At 39.9% G+C, this 22535-nt stretch overlaps 1 protein-coding gene across 3 annotated transcripts in view; it reads right to left on the bottom strand.

Annotated features, from left to right (window-relative positions):
• Positions 1-22535, bottom strand: part of BORCS5 (BLOC-1 related complex subunit 5) — a 104452-nt gene that overhangs the window by 17714 nt on the left and 64203 nt on the right. For all 3 annotated transcript variants that reach the window (XM_021690568.1, XM_044914921.1, XM_021690567.1), the window contains one exon: positions 15879-16036. In XM_021690568.1, the coding sequence (XP_021546243.1) occupies positions 15879-16036 (158 nt within the window). The remainder of the gene's footprint in view (positions 1-15878; positions 16037-22535) is intronic.

Consider the following 22535-nt stretch of genomic DNA (forward strand, 5'->3'; position numbering starts at 1 on the left):
CAGCTGGTACTAGAAAAGCTGGCAGCCCCAGCTGTCTAGGGGCATGTCGAGGGCAAGCAAACTAGGGTGGGGAAGAGGGCTGCTGTTCACACATGCTCATATGTCAGTATCCAGAATTAGCAGGGAGTTAAATCTTGGAGCAGTCAAATAACTGGGTTGTGCTTCTGCCTCGCCAAAAAATACAAGCCTACATTTCCAAAGGCAATTAATAAACTAGATTGGGCCCGCTTCCAGGATTTCAGCCTTTTGGCAGGACAGTGCTGGTGTAAAGGAAGTGTGGGGCCAAGCCCAAGGAAGTACTGTACGGTCTACCTTACAGCCAGACAAACCAGAATAAGCCCAATCCCCCATCTGCATTTCCTGCCTTCCAAGGGACCAGTTGTATTTCTTACCAAAAAGAAAGTTGCCCAAAGGACAAGAATGGGGGAGAACTATAATTATATTGTAAGGTCTCAACCTGAAATTTACAACAGAGTAACTTGTAAAATAGAAAGGGAACACAAAACTTTCTTTCAAATACCCTCACACGTAAGCAAAAAGAAGCCCAACATCTCAATGATCTTGTCAAAATTTGTGTGTGTGTTTTTTTTTTAAAGATTTATTTATTTATTTATTTGACAGAGAGAGACACAGCGAGAGAGGGAACACAAGCAGGGGGAGTGGGAGAGGGAGAAGCAGGCTTCCCGCCGAGCAGGGAGCCCGATGCGGGGCTCGATCCTAGAACGCTGGGATCATGACCTGAGCCGAAGGCAGGCGCTTAACGACTGAGCCACCCAGGCGCCCCTCAAAATTTGTGTTTTAAGTAAACACTCCCAACCTATTTCATAATTTGAGGTCAAGCAAACAGAAAACAGTGTGAGGGTATGTTTAAAAGCAGCAACAGGAATCTAACAAGGCTGAACTTTAAAGGAGATTCAGTTCAAGGTGGTAAAGGGTAACAGCCTCACGAGGCCAGTGATCCACATGAACCAGGCTTTTAACTGAAGGAGCTACAATGAAGGCTAATGCCACCTCAGACACTGATTCTCTGTGCAACACTGTAAGCGATTCATTTAACCTTGACCAATCTCTTCCCCAGCCCCGTGGGAGGAAGCATGGTACAGGAAGTCAGGCCAAATACTTGGAAAATGGCTCCACCTAGGTCTTAAAGATTCCAGTACTGTCAACAGAAAGAAATCCCTGCCCAGCTCTGTGTGCCGGCCCACGCCTGGTAGCTCACTCCTTCAAACACCAGTTGAGTGTCTACTGCATGAAAAAGGAATAACTAAAATAAAAATGAAAGGGGCGCCTGGGTGGCTCAGTTGTTAAGCATCTGCCTTTGGTTCGGGTCATGGTCCCAGGGTCCTGGGATTGAGGCCCACATTGGGCTCCCTGCTCAGTGGGAAGCCTGCTTCTCCCTCTCCCACTCCCCCCTGCTTGTGTTCCCTCTCGCGCTGTGTCTCTATCAAATAAATAAAAAATCTTTAAAAAAATAAAATAAAAATGAAAGATGCCAAAGAAGTAGAATATAAGTAGTATGGTCATGTAGGAAAGAGGGCTGGCGATCTTCTATCATATCTTATCATTTTACCTAGAATAAAAATCTTGGGCAAATCCCAAAGAAACTCAAGGACCTTGTTTTCTTTATTTGTGCAATGAAAGGGCTGCATCAGAAAAAATTTAGGGTCTCTTTGTTTTTTGTTTGTTTGTTTTTTAATTTTATTATGTTATGTTAGTCATCATACAATACATCATTGGTTTTTGATGTGGTGATCCACGATCCATTGTTTTCATATAACACCCAGTGCTCCATGCAGTACGTGCCCTCCTTAATTGGCTAACCAATCCCCCCTCCCCCCTCCCCTCTAAAACCCTGTTTGTTTCTCAGGTCCATAGTCTCTCATGGTTCATCGCTCCCTCCAATTCCCTAGGGTCTCTTTGTAATCCCATGTAATCATGTGGCTTTCTCAGAACTAAAATTCTTTCTTACACCTGTTCATCTAAACCTCCATTCAATGCTTTATATTGGTTTATCCTAGAATAGCATGCTTATCAACACATCCAAGAATGAAAAACACAGATTACCAGAATCATACCATGAATTTAGTCTCAAGGCCTTTGAGCCAGCACACAATAACTATAATGAAATAAACCTAGTGGTTTTATCTTAGTTCACAAACTATTCCAACCTAGGAACATACTTACCCATCGACAGCAACTACAGTGAGGCAGAAACATGATCCAGGTCAGTGACAAGAGCTGCTCCAAATGTCTCAACTATGTCTTCCTGAGACTGTGTATTTGCCACCTGCCCTTCTCTCCCAAATCTCCTGCCCCTGGGGAAGGCACCCTCATTAGGAGGATTTATGTTCCTTTCACTTTTCAGTTAACCCAAATTTCAATGGTTGATGTGACCTAAAACTAAAAGTGTCTGCCTGCCAACTTGAACCTTAACTAGAAATGAGTTATCACAGAAAAATCACTGAAATGACAAGAGTGATGTGTCCGCAGCCTAGAAGCCAAGGACTCATCATTCACTGCCATCCAGTTTCATGGTTCTCATGATTCATGTTCCCAGGCACTGGTTTGTTACTCACAAAGTAGAATAAACAATTAACCACAAAAAATTACACATATCACATATCCTTAGCATGGAAGAAATCATGCAGGGCTTGAGAGAAATCAAGAGTGGGCTAAAAAATTGTGTCTTGCCTCTACTTAGTTCTTTATCATACTTGGGTTGTTGAGAGTACAGCTTAAAACAAGCCAATATTCAGGCTGCTACTGGTATCAAGAAACTACATATAGGCCAATTCATGGCATTAGGGTTATTAGGTTTTTCTCTTTAGTCATTAATTATATTAAAAACAACCGACAAGAGGGCGCCTGGGTGGCTCAGTTGGTTAAGTGACTGCCTTCGGCTCAGGTCATGATCCTGGAGTCCCGGGATCGAGTCCCGCATCGGGCTCTCTGCTTGGCAGGGAGCCTGCTTCTCCCTCTGACCCTCCCCCCTCTCATGTGCTCTCTCTCTCTCTCTCTCATTCTCTCTGTCTCAAATAAATAAATAAATAAAATCTTTAAAAAAAAAAAAAAAACCGACAAGAGCCAACACTGTAGTGTTTTACCATATGGCACACAAAGTCCTAAGTACTTCCCAGAGAGTAACTCATTCAACCCTCACCAAAACCCTTCTGAGGTGGATACTATTCTTACTCTATTTAACAGAAGAAGAAATTGAGGCTCAGAAGGACTGAGTTACTTGTTCAAGGTCACAGAGCTAGTTAGAGGCAGTGCCAGGATTTGAATCCAGGCAACGAGGCTCTGGAGTTTGCATGTAGAACCACTATGCAGAAGCACCCACAAATATAAGGTACATGCTATCCCCCCTTAGCTGAGCCCTCTGTGACTCCCAGTGCTCTCAGTGAATGACCTCCCCTCTTCTTCAGAGGGAATACATAGGCTCCTCGGTGTGGCTGGTCTATGCCGGTTACCCTCTTTTTATAAACTTGTCCAAATTCTCCCTGTTCTCTCAAAACAAATGCCCTAGGGTTCTAAATCCCACCTCTCTTGCTGCCTCAGGGATCCTGCTCCAAGACCCTTTCTATCCTTCATCTTCAATCTCTTCTTTTCTGTCTCTTCGCCATCAACCTGTGAACATGTTCAAGTATACCACCTGTAAAACAAAACAAAATACCAAACCCTCCTTTGATCTTCATCCACTTTTAATTCCATAACTTTGGCCACTACCTCACTCCATGACCCTGGATAACTTGCTTACCCTCTCTACTAGGCTTCAATTTCTGCATCTAAATAATGAGGGCACTGGACCAGAAGATCTCTAAGGTCCTGTGAACTCTAATGTTCTATGGTTCTTAATGCAGAGTAGAGTTTTTTGAACAAGTTTAGTTTCTTCACTGTTACCTGAAGCCTCAAAGTTAATTTTCTTCTAAGACTGCCAAAGTGTTCCTGTAGCCAGCAATGCTCCCCCTCCTTCATTCCATTCATTTCCCAAACTTTGATTTCCCTTTAAGAGCTGGCTTCAACCTCACCTTCCCCAGGATATCCTGATCTTTAACTCATAGCACCTCAGTTAGGGACCACAATGGAGCACTCTCCATCAATAGTGCCTTATCTTTCATGTTACTGTGCTGCATATCTCTGTTCCCTCACTTAGACTAAGCTCTCAGCGAGCAGGCACTTTGTCGCATTTCTCTGTAACCCCTAAAAACCTTCACACTGAGTAGGTCTGCAACAGTTGCTCAGTGATTTGGTCGGCTGACTGAGGGGTCCCCCAGGAGCCACCAAGGAAACTGGTGATCGGTGTGCATTAATTACAAGGCTCTCTGGGAAGGAAGACTACCTCTATCTCCTACTCCTCTCTCAGACACATGAATTTGTAAAACACAAGACTTTTTATTCAAGAGCATCATCCAAATTTAGGAACAGGAAAGCTTAGCTAACTCCCTGATTTTCTTTTATCTGAATCAGAACAGTTATAGCCATGTTTCCCTTTGATCCAAACTTAAAGTGACTGCAGGCCTGTAATTTTATGAGTCTCTAGTTGATCCAGGTTCTACACTTCCACTAATACATATTCTCCAAGGTTATTAAGTTCCTTACTTTTCAACACATACAGCATTATGTTACTTCCTCACACTTGCAACCAAATTTCCAGGAAACATCTGGAATAATATTAGAGAGTTGGTGTTATATCAAAACTACATCCTCTGCTTTATTCATTTGGAAGTGACTAATTTCAACCCTGAGGTTAGAAGTGAGCACAGATGGATGTGTATGTTTTAGGAGTTTGCTAGCACTTACCAACAGAGATGCCAAGTCACTAATGAAAACCCTAGAACAGTGCTCACCTCCTTCACCTTCAGAGAACTACCAAGGAACCACATACCGTGGGTACTGTCCTTTCTCTGTTCTGTAACAACCCCAGGTAGCACTCAAAGTGAATCCCAAAGTTCCTCAAACAATTTTAAACTCAGTTTGTTTAAAATGAATGCTCCAAAACACTGGCTCTCAACCCTAGTCACATGTTAGAATCATCTAGAGCACTTCCATAAATACCAATGCCTAGCTTCCTCCCTTCTCCACTCACCACCCTTCAAAGATTTGTATCTAACTGGTTTAGAGTGAGACCTATACATCAGTTACTTCTTTTTTTTTTTTTTAAAGATTTTATTTATTTATTTGAGAGAGAGAATGAGATAGAGAGAGCATGAGAGGGGGGAGGGTCAGAGGGAGAAGCAGACTCCCTACCGAGCAGAGAGCCCGATGCGGGACTTGATCCCGGGACTCCAGGATCATGACCTGAGCCGAAGGCAGTCACTTAACCAACTGAGCCACCCAGGTGCCCCTACATCAGTTACTTCTTAAAAGCACTTCAGCTATACTGATAAATGAAGGTATTATTATTTTAGGTATGACAACAGCATTATGGCTGTGTTTTGGAAAAGGCTCTCTTAGTGGAAAAACTGATGAAGTTCAAATAAGGTCTCCGCTTAGTTACTTATGTGGTACTGATATTAATTTCCTAATTCTGATCATTGTACTAAGGTTCTGTAAAATGCTCACTTTAGAGGAAGCTATGTGAGGGGTATAGAGGAACTCTCTAAATTATGTTTGTGACTTTTCTCTAAGTCTAAAAGAGTCCTTTACTTTTAATGATATAGACTTAGGGGCGTCTGGGTGGCTCAGTCGGTTAAGCTTAAGCTTCCAACTCTTAATTTTGGCTTAGGTCATGATCTCAGGGTCCTGAGATTGAGCCCCGCATGGAGCCTGCTTAAGATTCTCTCCCTCTCCCTCAGCACCCCCATGCTGCTTGTACTCTCTCTTAAAAAAAAGATATATACTTAAATGTTTATGAATGAAATTACATGCCTGAGATTTACTGCAAAATAGATCAGTTGGAGAGGTGGCAGGGAGTGAGTCGGGGTATAAACGAAACAGGACCTTACACAAATTGATGCCTGTAGTGAGTAGCTGGGCAATGAGTACATGAAGATTCACAATATTTGTCTACTTCAGTGTGTGTGCGCATAAAATTTTCCATCCTAAACACTGGAGGTAGAAATTCCCAGGTGATTCTAACATATATTCAGGGCCAAGAAATACTGCTTGAGAGTCTTGGAAATGAGGTATAATGAGGAGCTCTATCTAGTACAACAAGCTACAAAATACCCACTCTTTGATGCTGAGCTACTAGTTTAATCTTTTTATATTAGTTTCCTAAACTACAAAACAACAGAAATGTACTAAAGACCTTTCAAAAAGAAGACGAGAAGCCTTACGAAATAGATTTACTGTTCTAAAATCTCCTAAGAGTTAACATCATAGTTAATTTCTAGCACAGTAATCAAAAATTGTAAGGTCTTGTGTCTACAAAAGCAATTCCCAAAGAATGTACTAAAAAACACTACTTCTGTAAGATGTTACCTAAGATAAGGGTTCTGGGATCAAATAGGTTTGAAAAACACCAGTTTTGGGGCAACTGGGTGGCTCAGTTGGTTAAGTGACTCCCTTCGGCTCAGGTCATGATCCCGGGGTACTGTGATCTAACCCCGCATAGGGCTCCCTGCTCAGCAGAGAGCCTGTTTCTCCCTCTCCCACTCCCCCTGCTTGTGTTCCCTCTCTCACTATCTCTCTGTCAAATAAATAATAAAATATTAAAAAAAATAAATAATAGATTTTCGATTTCCACACTCCTGAGGGCGTCAGATGCTTAGACCAGAAGAAAACAAAGAAAAAGGTTAAATCTTCTGACATGGGATGGTAACTGTCCTTCAGTCTTGAAATTATTTTGGGATACCCAAATCATGTTGAACCAGGCCAGTCTCAACTGAGTTGAAAATCACATTTGCATGAATATATGAAAGGATGGATCTGAGTTGAGTTTGCGGGAAAAAATGTACATTAGAAAATTTTATTTAAAGAATTGGAACTTTGGTCGGAGGAGCAAGATGGTGGAGGAGTAGGAGACCCAAATTTCGTCTGGTCCCAGGAATTCAGCTTGATAGGCATCAAACCATTCTCAACACCTACAAACTCAACAGGAGATTGAAGAAAAGAATAGCAGCAACTCTCTGAACAGAAAAGCGACGACTTTCTGGAAGGTAGGACATGCGGAGAAGTGAATCCGAGGTGATATTCGAGGATAGAAAGCAGGGGAGGGGGCCTCTGTTGGTCACTTCTGGCAAGTGACAGAGCAGCAGGGCACAAAATCGGAACTTTTAGAAGCCTGCTCTGCTGAGGGACATCGCTCCAGTGGCTAAGCAGGGCGTGGAACCCTCGGTGGGACAGTGTGGTCTCAGGACCCTCAGGGTCACAGAAAGACTGGGGGTGCCTGAGTGCAGCAGAGCTCCCAGATATGGGAGCGGGGAAGCCGGCTGCAGAGACGGAGCCGAGGAGTGGGCTCTCAGCTCGGGGTCGCCATAAACCGTGATCTGCGGCACAGTCGGGCCACTGCTCCTCCAGCAGGGACCCAACAAGCGGCAGATCTGGGGAGACTCCCCTTCCTCCCCCAGGAGGAGCGGCATGGGAGCACACCGCAGGGGTCTGCTGGGTTTGGCGACTCCACACCAAGTCGGGTGCCAGAGATAGAAATGCTCGGTCACAGGCCGGGTGAGCACGGAGTGCAGCTGGAGACTGGGGAGACGGGAGTGACTGACTGCTTTTCTCTGGGGGTGCACTGAGGAGCGGGGCCCCGAGTTCTCGGCTCCTCCGGGGCGGAGATTGGGAGGCCGCCGTTTTCATTCTCGTCCTCCAAAGCTGTAGGGAAAGCTTGCAGGGAACAAAAGCTCCCGAGAGCACACCCAAGCAGATTACTTAGCCCGGACCCGGCAAGGGCGGGGCAATTCCACCTCCGGCAAAGACATTTGGGAACCACGGCAACAGGCCCCTCCCGCAGAAGATCAGCAAGAACAGCCAGCCAAGACCAAGTTTACCGATCAATGAGAACGGCAGAACTCCAGCACTAGGGGAATACTGCACATAGAATCCATGGCTTTTTTACCATGATTCTTTAGTATTTCAAAGTTAATTTTTTTTTAAAGATTTTATTTATTTATTTGAGAGACAGAATGAGAGAGAGAGAGAGCACATGATGGGGGGAGGGTCAGAGGGAGAAGCAGACTCCCTGCTGAGCAGGGAGCCCGAGGCAGGACTCGATCCTGGGACTCCAGGATCATGACCTGAGCCGAAGGCAGTCGCTTAACCAACTGAGCCACCCAGGCGCCCCTCAAAGTTAATTTTTTAAATTTTTCTTTTTCCCTTTTTCAACCAACATCTTATCAGTCCCTTTTTTAAAACATCTTTTTTATTTTTCATTTTTGGAGTCATATTCTATCCCTTCATAGTAGTTAACCTTATTTTTGGTATATATATATATAAGTTGTTCTCTCTTTAAAATTCTGGGATACAGTTTCTTCTAACAAACCAAAACACACCCTAAATCTCTAGTGTATGCCTTTGTTCTAGCCTCCTGCCTGATCACATTCTCTCCCCCCCTTTTTTTTTCCCAACCAACTTCTTATCAATTCCTTTTATAAAATCTTTTATAATTTTCATCTTTACAATCATATTCCATCCCTTCATCATATTTACCCTTATTTTTGTACATATATAAGCTTTTCTTTCTTTAAAATTTTGGGAGGCACTCTCTTCTAACAGACCAAATACGCCCAAAATCTAGTGTGTGGCACTGATCTATGCACCAGCCTGATCATATTTGACCATATTCTGTTTTTTGTTTGTCTGTTTTATCTTTTTCTTTTTTCTTTCTTTCCCTTTCTTTTCCCCTGGTTTCAGGTCTCTTCTGATTTGTTTAGTGTATATTTTTCTGGGGTCGTTGTTACCCTGTTAGCATTTTGTTCTCTCATTCATCTATTCTCCTCTGGACAAAATGACAAGACAGAAAAAATTACCTCAAAAAAAAGAACAAGAGGCAGTACTGACTGCCAGGGATCTAATCAATACAGACATTAGTATGATATTGGAACTAGAGCTCAGAATGACGATTTTAAAGATACTAGCTGGGCTTGAAAAAAGTATGGGAGATATTAGAGAAACCCTTTCTGGAGAAATAAAAGAACTAAAATCTAACCAATTCGAAATCAAAAAGGCTATTAATGAGGTGCAATAAAAAATGGAGACTCTAACTGCTAGGATAAATGAGGCAGAAAAGAGAATGAGTGATATAGAAGACCAAATGATGAAAAATAAAGAAGCTGAGAAAAAGAGAGATAAACAACTATTAGATCACTAGGGCAGAATTCGAGAGATAAGTGATACCATAAGACGAAACAATGTTAGAATAATTGGGATCTCAGAAGAAGAAAGAGAGAGGAGCAGAAGGTATATTGGAGCAACTTATAGCAGAGAACTTCCCTGATTTGGGGAAGGAAACAGTCATCAAAATCCAGGAGGCACACAGAACCCCCCTCAAAATCAGTAAAAATAGGTCAACACCCCGACATCTAATAGTAAAACTTACCAGTCTCAGAGACAAACAGGAAATCCTGAAAGCAGCTTGGGAGAAGAGATCTGTAACCTACAACGGTAGAAACATTAGATTGGCAACAGATCTATCCACAGAGACCTGGCAGGCCAGAAAGGACTGGCAGGATATATTCAGAGCACTAAATGAGAAAAATATGCAGCCAAGAATACTATATCCAGCTAGGCTGTCACTGAAAATAGGAGAGATGAAAAGCTTCCAGGACAAACAAAAACTAAAGGGATTTGCAAACATGAAACCAGCCCTACAAGAAATATTGAAAGGGGTCCTCTAAGCAAAGAGAGAGCCTAAAAGCAACATAGACCAGAAAGGAACACAGACAATACACAGTAACAGTCACCTTACAGGCAATACAATGGCACTAAATTCCTATCTTTCAACAGTTACTCTGAATGTAAATGGGCTAAATGCCCCAATCATAAGACACAGGGTATCAGATTGGATAAAAAAAACAAGACCCATCGATATGCTGTCTGCAAGAGACTCATTTTAGACACAAAGACACCCCCAGATTGAAAGTGAGGGGGTGGAAAACCATTTACCATGCCAATGGACACCAAAAGAAAGCTGGGGTGGCAATCCTTATATCAGAAAAATTAGATTTTAAACCAAAGACTGTAATAAGAGATGAGGAAGGACACAATATTATACTTAAAGGGTCTATCCAACAAGAAGATCTAACAATTGTAAATATCTATGCCCCTAACATGGGAGCAGCCAATTATATAAGCCAATTAATAACAAAAGCAAAGAAACACATTGACAACAATACAATAATAGTAGGGGACTTTAACACCCCCCTCACTGAAATGGACAGATCATCTAAGCAAAAGATCAACAAGGAAATAAAGACTTTAAATGACACACTGGATCAAATGGACTTCACAGATATATTCAGAACATTCCATCCCAAAGCAACAGAATACACATTCTTCTCTAGTGCCCATGGAACATTCTCCAGAACAGATCACATCCTAGGTCACAAATCAGGTCTCAACTGGTACCAAAAGATTGGGATCATTCCCTGCATATTTTCAGACCACAATGCTTTGAAACTAGAACTCATCACAAGAGGAGAGTCGGAAAGAACTCAAATACATGGAGGCTAAAGAGCATCCTACTAAAGAATGAATGGGTCAACCAGGAAATTAAAGAAGAATTAAAAAAATTCATGGAAACAAATGAAAACACAACTGTTCAAAATCTTTGGGATGCAGAAAAGGCAGTCCTAAGAGAAAGTATATAGCAATACAAGCCTTTCTCAAGAAACAAGAAAGGTCTCAAAATCACAACCTAACCCTAAACCTAAAGGAGCTGGAGAAAGAAGAGCAAATAAAGCCTAAACCCAGCAGGAGAAGAGAAATAATAAAGATCAATGAAATAGAAACCAAAAGAACAGTAGAACAGATCAACGAAACTAGGAGCTGATTCTTTGAAAGAATTAATAAGATTGATAAACCCCTGGCCAGACTTATCAAAAGAGAAAAGACAAATCAACCAACTCATGAATGAAAGAGGAGAGATCACAACCAACACCAAAGAAATACAATTATAAGAACATATTATGAGCAACTATATGCCAGCAAATTAGATAATCTGGAAGAAATGGATGCATTCCGAGAGATGTATTAACTACCAAAACTGAACCAGGAAGAAATAGAAAACCTGAACAGACCTATAACCACTAAGGAAATTGAAGCAGTCATCAAAAATCTCCCAACAAACAAAAGCCCAGGGCCAGATGGCTTCCCAGGGGATTGTACCAAACATTTAAAGAAAAATTAACACCTAGGGTGCCTGGGTGGCTCAGTTGGTTAAGCGACTGCCTTCGGCTCAGGTCATGATCCTGGAGTCCCGGGATCGAGTCCCGCATCAGGCTCCCTGCTCAGCGAGGAGTCTGCTTCTCCCTCTGACCCTCCCCCCTCTCATGTGCTCTTTCTCTCTCTCATTCAGTCTCTCAAATAAATAAAATCTTAAAAAAAAAAAAAAAAGAAAAATTAACACCTATTCTTCTGAAACTGTTCCAAAAAATAGAAATGGAAGGAAAACTTCCAAACTCGTTTTATGAGACCGCCATTACCTTGATCCCCAAACCAGGCAAAGATCCCATCAAAAAGGAGAATTACAGACCAATATCCTTGATGAACATAGAGGCAAAAATTCTCACCAGAATACTAGCCAATAGGATCCAATAGTACATTAAAAGGATTATTCACCATGACCAAGTGGGATTTATCCCTGGGCTGCAAGGTTGGTTCAACATCCGCAAATCAATGTGATACAATACATTAATAAAAGAGAGAACAAGAACCATATGATCCTCTCAATAGATGCAGAAAAAGCATTTGACAAAGTACAGCATCCTTTCTTGATCAAAACTCTTCAGAGTATAGGGATAGAGGGTACATACCTCAATATCGTAAAAGCCATCCATGAAAAACCCACAGCGAATATCATTCTCAATGGGGAAAACCAGAGAACTTTCCCCCTAAGGTCAGGAACATGGCAGGGATGTCCACTATCACCACGGCTATTCAACATAGTATTAGAAGTCCTAGCCACAGCAATCAGACAACAAAAAAATAAAAGGCATCCGAATCGGCAAAGAAGTCGTCAAACTCTCACTCTTTGCAGACGATATGATACTTTATGTGGGAAACCCAAAAGACTCCACCCCAAAACTGCTAGAACTCATACAGGAATTCAGTCAAGTGGCAGGATATAAAATCAATGCACAGAAATCAGTGGCATTCCTATACACCAACAACAAGACAGAACAAAGAGAAATTAAGGAGTCAATCCCATTTACAACTGCACCCAAAACCATAAGATACCTAGGAATAAATCTAACCAAAGAGGCAAAGAATCTGTACTCAGAAAATTATAGAATACTCATGAATGAAACCGAGGAAGACACAAAGAAATGGAAAAACGTTCCATGCTCATGGATTGGAAGAACAAATATTGTGAAGATGTCAATGCTACCTAGAACAATCTACATATTTAATACAATCCCTGTCAAAATACCATCAACTTTTTTCAAAGAAATGGAATAAATAATCCTAAAATTTGTATGGAACCAGATAAGACCCTGAATAGCCAGAGGAATGCTGAAAAAGAAAAGCAAAGCTGGTGGCATCACAATTCCGGACTTCAAGCTCTATTACAAAGCTGTCATCATCAAGACAGTATGGTGCTGGCACAAAAACAGACACATAGATCAACGAAACAGAATAAAGAGCCCAGAAATGGACCCTCAACTCTATGGTCAACTAATCTTCAACAAAGCAGGAAAGAATGTCCAATGGCAAAAAGACAGTCTCTTCAACAAATGGTGTTGGGAAAATTGGACAGCCACAGGCAGAAGAATGAAACTGGACCATTTCCTTACACCACACACAAAAATAGACTCAAAATGGTTGAAAGACCTAAATGTGAGACAGGAGTCCATCAAAATCCTAAAGGAGAACACAGGCAGCAACCTCTTCGACCTCAGCTGCAGCAACTTCCTCCTAGAAACATCCCCAAAGGCAAGGGAAGCAAGGGCAAAATTGAACTACTGGGACTTCATCAAGATAAAAAGCTTTTGCACAGCAAAAGAAAACAGTCAACAAAACCAAAAGACAACCGACAGAATGGGAGAAGATATTTGCAAATTATGTATCAGATAAAGGGCTAGTATCCAAAATCGATAAAGAACTTATCAAACTCAACACCCAAAGAACAAATGATCCAATCAAGAAATGGGCAGAAGACATGAACAGACATTTTTCCAAAGTCATCCAAATGGCCAACAGACACATGAAAAAGTGCTCAACATCACTCGGCATCAGGGAAATCCAAATCAAAACCTGAATGAGATACCACCTCACATCAGTCAGAATGGCTAAAATTAACAAGTCAGGAAAATGACAGATGTTGGCGGGGATGCAGAGAAAGGGGAACCCTCCTACACTGTTGGTGGGAATGCAAGCTGGTGCAGCCACTCTGGAAAACAGTGTGGAGGTTCCTCAAAAAGTTGAAAATAGAGCTACCCTATGACCCAGCAATTGCACTACTGGGTATTTACCCCAAAGATACAAATGTAGTGATCCGAAGGGGTACGTGCACCCCGATGTTTAAAGCAGCAATGTCCACAATAGCCAAACTATGGAAAGAGCCAAGATGTCCATCGAGAGATGAATGGATAAAGAAGATGTGGTGTGCACACACACACACACACACACACACACACAATGGAATATTATGCAGCCATCAAAAGGAATGAAATCTTGCCATTTGCCACGACGCGGATGGAACTGGAGGGTATTATGCTGAGTGAAATAAGTCAATCAGAGAAAGACATGTATCATATGATCTCACTGATATGAGGAATTCTTAATCTCAGGAAACAAACTGAGGGTTGCTGTAGTGGTGGGGGGCAGGGGAATGGGGTGGCTGGGCGATAGACATTGGGGAGGGTATGTGCTATGGTGAGCGCTGTGAATTGTGTAAGACTGTTGAATCACAGACCTGTACCTCTGAAACAAATACATTATATGTTAAAAAAAAAAAAAAAGAAGAAGATAGCAGGAAGGGAAAAATGAAGGGGGGAGGATTCGGATGGGGAGATGAGCCATGAGAGACTATAGACTCTAGGAAACAAACTGAGGGTGGTAGAGGGAAGGGGGGTGGGGGGATGGGTTAGCTGGTGATGGGTACTAAAGAGGGCACGTACTGAATGGAGCACTGGGTGTTATACGCAAACAGTGAATCATGGAACACATCAAAAACTAATGATGTAATGTATGGTGATTAACATAATAAAATAAAATTTTTTTGAAAAATTAATAATAATAAAAAAGAAAAACACCAGTTTTATTTCCTGTAAGATTCCTAAGAACTTTTAAAAAGATAATATGCATTGTGACTTTCCAAGGGTGGTGATGGAATATGCAAAAAGTTTGACCTTCTTCACATGGGACTAATTTTGTAGAATTTATTTTGGAAAACAGTGCTCTAGACCAGTGGTTCCCAAATCTCAGGTAATGGAGAATGGATTCAGTATCGTTTGATAAGCTTATTAAAATAATGATTTACAGACCACATCCTAAACCTACCGGCAGGAGAGGAAAACTAAGTATTAAAACAAACACAATCACATCTGGGATTTAAATCTCTATAAATCATAATATAGTAAAATATGTTTATAATATTTGAAAGGCCACAACAATGCCAACCAATATGAAAATATAAAATGACAATTTGGAATGCTCTTCCAAATAAAAGTTATTTAAGCCATGAGAGAAACATATATGTATATATTTTATGAAAGGTAAGTAGTAAAATATTAGAGGTGTTGGCAAATTTAAATCTATCAATATATCTAGAGACAACTTTGTAATCTCAAGGATTTACGACATCTATTTGCAGTGATTCTCAACCCTTTACTTGTGTGCTTCCTCATATCCATCTTCTTCTTGTGCCTGAGTCAACGACCAGGACTATTTTGTTCAACAACTCCAGGAGTTGCCATTAACATGAGTGTGAGTGGTTTCTCCAAGATTGAGCTCCTGACCTTTTCTTTATATGAAACTACTTCAAGGTATCAGGAATCTTAATCCCTTCTTTACTGAAAACTTTAGAAAATGTATGTACTATACCATGCAGGAGCCCAGTCAATGATATATTTCAGTGTTTAACTGAAGTACCTTATTATTCTTAATAATTACTAAACATCTGTAGAACACACTTCAGTTTTCTAAGTACTTTCACAGGAATTACCTTGTTCCTTCCCTCACAAAAACCTTGTGGATAGAATAAGCATAATTATTTCCATTCAACCAATAAAAATCACTGAGCTTTTCATGTGCTCATACGTGAAAAAATAATTGAAAGTAATATCAAGGCTCCTGCTCTCAAACAACTGATACCCTATTAGAAAACAAAATATAAATTTCATATAGGAAACAGCTAAAGTCAATTCGAAGATTTGAATCAGCTAGAGCAGATTAGTATGGCAGGACTTTATATGCTAATAGTAGCTAACACTTACTGAGCAATTTTAATCTTCATTCAACCCTTGGGATAGGTTACTACTCTTTTTCAGATCAGAAAACTGAGACCAGGAGAAGTTCAGTAACTTATCCAAGCAAAGAAGTGGTGAACCAGGTTTCAAATTCCAGCTCCATGGACTACTCCTTTTCATCATTACATTTTACTGCTAGGAAAGACAATCTATCCAAAGCAATGGGGACAAATGTCAAGACTAAATCAGAAAATGACTATTCCCCATAAAGCCTGGATCACTGGCTCTACTTCCCAGTAAAAAAGGACTTGGGAGTCGGAGGAAATCACAATAATGAGCCGGTGATTTTATTTTCCCACAGTACATTACCTCTTTGATTCGTTTAACCAAAGCATTCTGATCAAAGGCAACGGCCTCTGCGCACTGATGAAGATGATCCTGATATCGAAGGCAGAGCTGTAACACCTGCTGAGAATCCAATTTCTCCAATTTGGTATTTGTTGGGGAAGTCTGGCCACTCAATAGCCCTTCAAACAGGAAAAAAAAAAAAAAAAGAAATGAAATGGAAGTTACTATTAACAAACTTGTTTTATAAGTAACTTAATAAGTTCAGTAAAGACGGGGTAGGAGACTAAAATTTAATCTTCCATCTTTTGTTATATGCTAATGACAATCACAGCAACCCTCATTTATGGAGCATCTATTATATACCAAGTACTCAGCAAAATGTCTCATATGCATTATTTTCATACTCATAATTGCACTAGAAAGTAAGGTATTATTAGTCCCATTTCATAGGTAAGAAACTTAAGACACAGAGATTAAGTAACTTTCCTAAAGTCACATAGTGACTAGTAAGTGGTTTCTCTAGAATACAGCTCCTGACCGTAAGACACTATTTCAAGGTATCAAGAATATAAATCCCTTCTTGAATGAAACCTTTGGAAAATGTATTTATTTAATTTCTTTTAATAATTACAATAATTGTCTGACTTTAAAACAAAGGTTGCAGCCAGGGACAAAGAAGGGCATTACATAATGATAAAGGGATCAATCCAATAAGAGGATATAGCAATTATAATATTGATGCACCCAACACTGGAGCACCTAAACACATGAAGCAAATACTAAGAGACATAAAGGAAGAAAATGAAGACTAGGGAACTTTAACATCACAGTTACATCAATGGATAAATCATTCAGACAGAAAATCAATAAAGAAACAATGGCTTTGAACAACACATTACATCAGATGGCCCTAACAGATACACCCAGAACATTCCATCCAAAGATGGCTGAATACCCATTTTTTTCCTTCAAAGATTTATTTATTTACTTACTTATTTGACAGCAAGCGAGCAAGAGAGCATAAGCAAGAGGGAGGGGCAGAGGGAGAGGGACAAGCAGACCCCCCGCTGAGGAGGGAGCCCGATGTCGGGCTCAATCCCAGGACCCTGGGATCATGACCTGAGCCAAAGGCAGATGCTTAACTGACTAGGCCACTCAGGTGCCGCAGAATATACATTCTTTTTTAACGGTATATGAAACATCCTCCAGGAAGATGATACATTAGGCCGCAAAACAAGTCTTAATAAATTTAAGAAGACTGAAATCATATCAAGCATCTTTTCTGACCACAATGGTATGAAACTAGAAATCAATTACATGGAAAGAACTGGAGGGATGCCTGGGTGGCTTAGGCCCTTAAGTGATCCTGGGATCAAGTCCCAGATCAGGCTCCTTGCTCTGCGAGGAGTCTGCTTCTCCCTCTGCCTGCTGTTTCCCCTGCTGTGTGCTCTGTCTCTGACAAATAAGATCTTTTTTTAAAAGATTTTTTTAAAATCTTTTTTAAAAAAATATTTTATTTATTTGAGAGAGAGAGTGCGCACAATTTGGGGGGTAGGGGCAGAGGGAGAAGGAGAAGCAGGCTCCCTGCTGAGCAGGGAGCCCAACTCGGGGCTCAGATCCCAGGATCCTGGGATCATGACCCAAGCTGAAGGCAGCTGCTTAACTGACTGAGCCACCCAGGCATCCCAATAAATAAAATCTTTAAAAAAAAAAGAACTGGAAAAAATACAAACACATGGAGGCTAAACAACATGCCACTAAACAATCAATGAGTCAATAAATAAATAAAATAGGAAATAAAAAAATACATGGAGACAAATGAAATGAAATGGTCCAAAATCTTTGGGACACAGCAAAAGCAGTTCTAAGAGGGAAGTTTATAGTGATATAGGCCTACTTCAAAAAATAAGAAAAATCTCAAATAAATAATCTAACCTGACACCTAAGGAGCTAAAAAAAAAAAAAAGGACGACAAAGCCCAAAGTTAGTAAAAGGAAGCAAATAATAAAGATGAGAGTGGAAATAAATGAAACAGAGACTAAAAAAACAAGAGAAAAGATCAATGAAACCAAGACCTGGTTCTTTGAAAAGATAAACAAAATCGATAAACCTCTGGCCAGACTGACCAAGAAAAAAAAAGAGAGAAGACTCAAAATCAGAAATGGAGGAGAAAGGGCGCCCGGGTGCCTCAGTTGGTTAAGCCTCTGCCTTCGGCTCAGGTCATGATCCATCGGGCTCCCTGCTCAGCGGGGAGACTGCTTCTCCTTCTCCCGTTCCCTCAGCTTCTGCTCTCTCTCTGTCAAATAAATAAATAAAATCTTTAAAAAAAAAAAAAAAAGAAATGGAGCAGAAGAAATAATAACTGACAACACAGAATACAAAGGATTATAAGAGACTACTATGAAAACTTATATGCCAACAAATTGGACATCCTAGAAGAAATGGATAAATTCCTAGAAACATACAATCTTCCAAACTGAGTAAGGAAGAATAGAAAATTTGAACAAACCAATTACTAGTTATAAAACTGAATCAGTAGTAAAAACAACAACAGCAACAGTAACAGGCTCCTTTCAAACCAAAGTCCAAGAGCAGATGGCTTCACAGATGAATTGTACCAAACATCTTAAAAAGAGTGAAAGCCTATTCTTCTCAAACTATTTCAAAAAACAGAAGAGGAAGGAAAACTTCTAAATTCATTCTTTAAGGCCAGCATTACCATTACCAAAATCAAAGACACTACAAAAAAAGAAAAACACAGGCCAATATCCCTGATGAACACAGATGCAAAAATCCTCAACAAAATATGAGCAAACTGAATTCAACAATACATTAAAAGATCATTCAAGTCAAGTGAGATTTATTCCATAGATGCAAGCGTGGTTCAATATTCACAAACTAGGGAATGTGATACATCATATTAACAAAAGAAAAGTTTGGGCGCCTGGGTGGCTCAGTCATTAAGCGTCTGCCTTCAGCTCAGGTCATGATCCCAGGGCCTGGGATCAAGCCCCACATCAGGCTCCCTGCTCAGCGAAGAGCCTGCTTCTCCCTTGCCCTCTGCTGCTCCCCCTGCTTGTGCTCTCTCTCACTGTCAAATAAATAAAATCTTAAAAAGATAGAAACCATACGATCATCTCAATATTCAGAAACAGCATTTGATAAATACATCTATTCATGATAAAAACTCTCAATAAAGTGGGTTTATACGGAACATACCTCAACATAAAAAAATATGAAACACAGCTAACATCATACTCAATGGTGAAAAACTGAAAGCTTTTCCTCTAAGATCAGAAACAAGACAAGAATGTCCACTCTCACCACTTTTATTCAATGTAGTGCTAGAAGTCCTAGCTTCAGCAATCAGACAAGGAAAAGAAATAAAAGCATTTAAATTGGTAAGAAAGAAGTAAAACTGTCATTATTTGCAGAAGACATGATGCTATCTATAGAAAATCTAAACACTGCACCAAAAAGCTCTTAGAACTAATAAATGAGGGGCACCTGGGTGGCTCAGTTAAGTGTCTGCCTTTGGTTCAGGTCATGATCCCAGGGTCCCGGGATCGAGCCCCACATCAGGCTTCTCTGCTCAGCAGGGAGCCTGCCTTCTCCCTTTCCCTTTGCCCCTTCTCCCTGCTCGTGCTCTCTCTCTCAAAAGAATAAATAAAATCTTAAAAAAAAAAAAAAGAATAAATGAATCCAATAAAGCTGCAGGATATAAAAATTAATATACAGAAAAACCTGCTGTACTTCTATACACTACAAATGAAATAGCAGGAAGAGAAATTTTAAAACTCCCATTTAAAATTGCACCCAAGGGGCTCCTGGGTGGCTCAGTTAGTTAAGTGTCTGCCTTCAGCTCAGCTTATGATCCCAGGGTCCTGGGATCGAGCCCCACATCAGGCTCCCAGCTCAGCAAGGGAGATTGCTTCTCCCTCTCTTTCTGCCCCTCTCCCTGCTTGTGCTCTCTCTCTCTCAAATAAATAAAATCTTAAAAAAAAATTAATTTACATCCCAAAGAATAAAATACCTAGGAATAATTTTTTTTTTAAGATTTTTATTTATTTATTTGAGAGAGAGAGAATGAGAGAGAGCACATGAGAGGGGGGAGGGTCAGAGGGAGAAGCAGACTCCCTGCCGAGCAGGGAGCCCGATGTGGGACTCGATCCAGGGACTCCAGGATCATGACCTGAGCCGAAGGCAGTCGCTTAACCAACTGAGCCACCCAGGCGCCCCCCTAGGAATAATTTTAAACAAGGAGGTGAAAGACCTAGACTCTGAAAACTATAAGACACTGATGAAATAAACTGAAGATGACACTAATGGAAAGATATACCATGTGCATGGACTGGAAAAATCAGTATTGTTAAAATGTCCATACTTCTCAAAGCAATCCAGAGATTCACTGCAATCCCTATCAAAATACCATAGCATTTTTCATGAAACTAGAATAATCCTAAAATTACACAGGAACCACAAAAGACCTGGAATAGCCAAAGCAATCTTGCAAAAGAAGAACAAATCATAACCCCACACTTAAAGATATACTACAAAGCTACAGTAATCAAAATGGTATGGTACTGGCACAAAAACAGATCAATGGAACAGGACAGATAGCCCAGAAATAAACCCACACTTACATGGTCAATTAATCTACAACAAAGGAGCCAAGAATATACAATGGGGAAAAGACAGTCTTTTCAATAAATGGTGCTGGGAAAACTGGACAGCCACATGCAAAAGAATGAAGCTGGACCACTGTCTTAACACCATATACAAAAGTAAACTCAAAATGAATTAAAGACCTAAATGTGCAACCTGAAACCATAAAAGAAAACACAGTCATCTCTTTGGACATCAGCCTTACAACATACTTATGGATATTTCTCCTTGGGCAAGGGAAACAAAAGCAAAAATAAACTATTGAGACTATATGAAAATAAAAAGTTTTGCACAACAAAAAACAAAAACCATCAACAAAACAAAAAGGCAACCGAGTGAATGGGAGAAGATATTTGCCAATGATATATCTGAGAAGGGGCTAATATCCAAAATACATAAAGAACTTAGACACCACCAAAAAAACCCAATCAATCTGATTTAAAAATGGGCAGAGGACCTGAACATTTTCCCAAAGACATACAGATGGCTCATGGACACATGAAAAAGATGCTCAACATCATCAATCATCAGGGAAATGCAAATCAAAATCACAATGAGATAATCATCTTGCACCAGTCAGAATGACTAGTATTAAAAAGATAAGAAACATCAAGTGCTGGCAAGGATGCGGAGAAAAGGGAACTCTCAGATGTTGTGGAATGTAAATAGGTGCAATCACTGTGTAAAACAGTTTGGAGGTTCCTCAAAAAATTAAAAACAGAATTACCATATGATCCAGTAATTCCACTACTGGGTATTTACCTAAAGAAAACAACATTAATTTGAAAAGGTATATGCACCCTTATATTTATTGTGGCATCATTTATAATAGCCAAATATTGGAAGCAGCCTAAATGTCCATTAATAGATGAATGGGTAAAGAAGATGTATAGATCTAGAACACACACACACAGGAATATTAGTCATAAAAAAATGAAATCTTGCCATTTGTGACAACATAGATGGACGCTTAGGGTATAATGCTAAATGAAGTAATTCAGACAGAGGAAGACAACATATGATTTCACTTACATGTGGAATCTAAAAAACAAAACAGACTCTTAAATACAGAGAACAAAATGGTGGTTGCCAGAGGGGAGAGAGGTAGGGGGATGGGTGAAATAGGTGAAGGGGATTGAGAAGTACATATTTCCAGTTATAAAATAAATAAGTCATGGAGATCAAAAGTAGAGAGTAGGGAATATAGTCAATAATCTTGTAATAATGCTGTATGGTGGCAAATGGGGACTACACATCTCGTGGTGAGCTTTGAGAAATGGATAGGATTGTGGAATCACTATGTTGTACATCTGCAACTAATACAATGTATGTCAACCTACTTCAATAACAATTTTTTTAAATAGTTGTTTGAAAAATTGAGAAACAGAAATAAAAGTTAAAGGAAGCTGTTAGGAGGAGATGCAAAAATGAATAAATTAAAAAGTGAACAGAATATCAGCTAATGCACCAGAAACTCCTGTTCTTTGTGTTTTCTTCCATTACCAGTTTTGTTGTATAACTATTAAATTCCTTACATTTTATAGGACATTATATTTTTAAGGCCTTTCATATAAACTTACCTTATTTTTCTTTAACGTGTGGTAGGTAGATCAGGATAATTATTAGCATTTATGTAAGAAAAAAATCAATTAAAGAGGCTAAAGGACTTGTCCATAGTCACACAGCAAAGTCTTGACTAGAACTCAAGCGTACCAACTTTTGGCCAAGTACTTTCTGCCAAGCTAAAGGTTCACAAACTTTTTGGTATTAGGACTCCTTTATCCTTTCAAAAATTATTGAGGACCCCAAAAAGCTTTTATTATGTGGTTTATAACAATATTCACCTATTAAAAGTTAAAACTGAGAAAATTCTTGAATATTTATTAAATTATTTTAAAATAATAATAACCTCATTACATGTTAACATAAACAACATATTTAAAAGAAGTAACTATAGTTTCTAAAACAAAAAAATGGCACTGGTTTAAATTTTGTAAGTTTTTTCAATGTCTG

Source organism: Neomonachus schauinslandi, chromosome 5 (assembly GCF_002201575.2).
Source record: "Neomonachus schauinslandi chromosome 5, ASM220157v2, whole genome shotgun sequence".
NCBI classification, from domain to species: domain Eukaryota; kingdom Metazoa; phylum Chordata; class Mammalia; order Carnivora; family Phocidae; genus Neomonachus; species Neomonachus schauinslandi.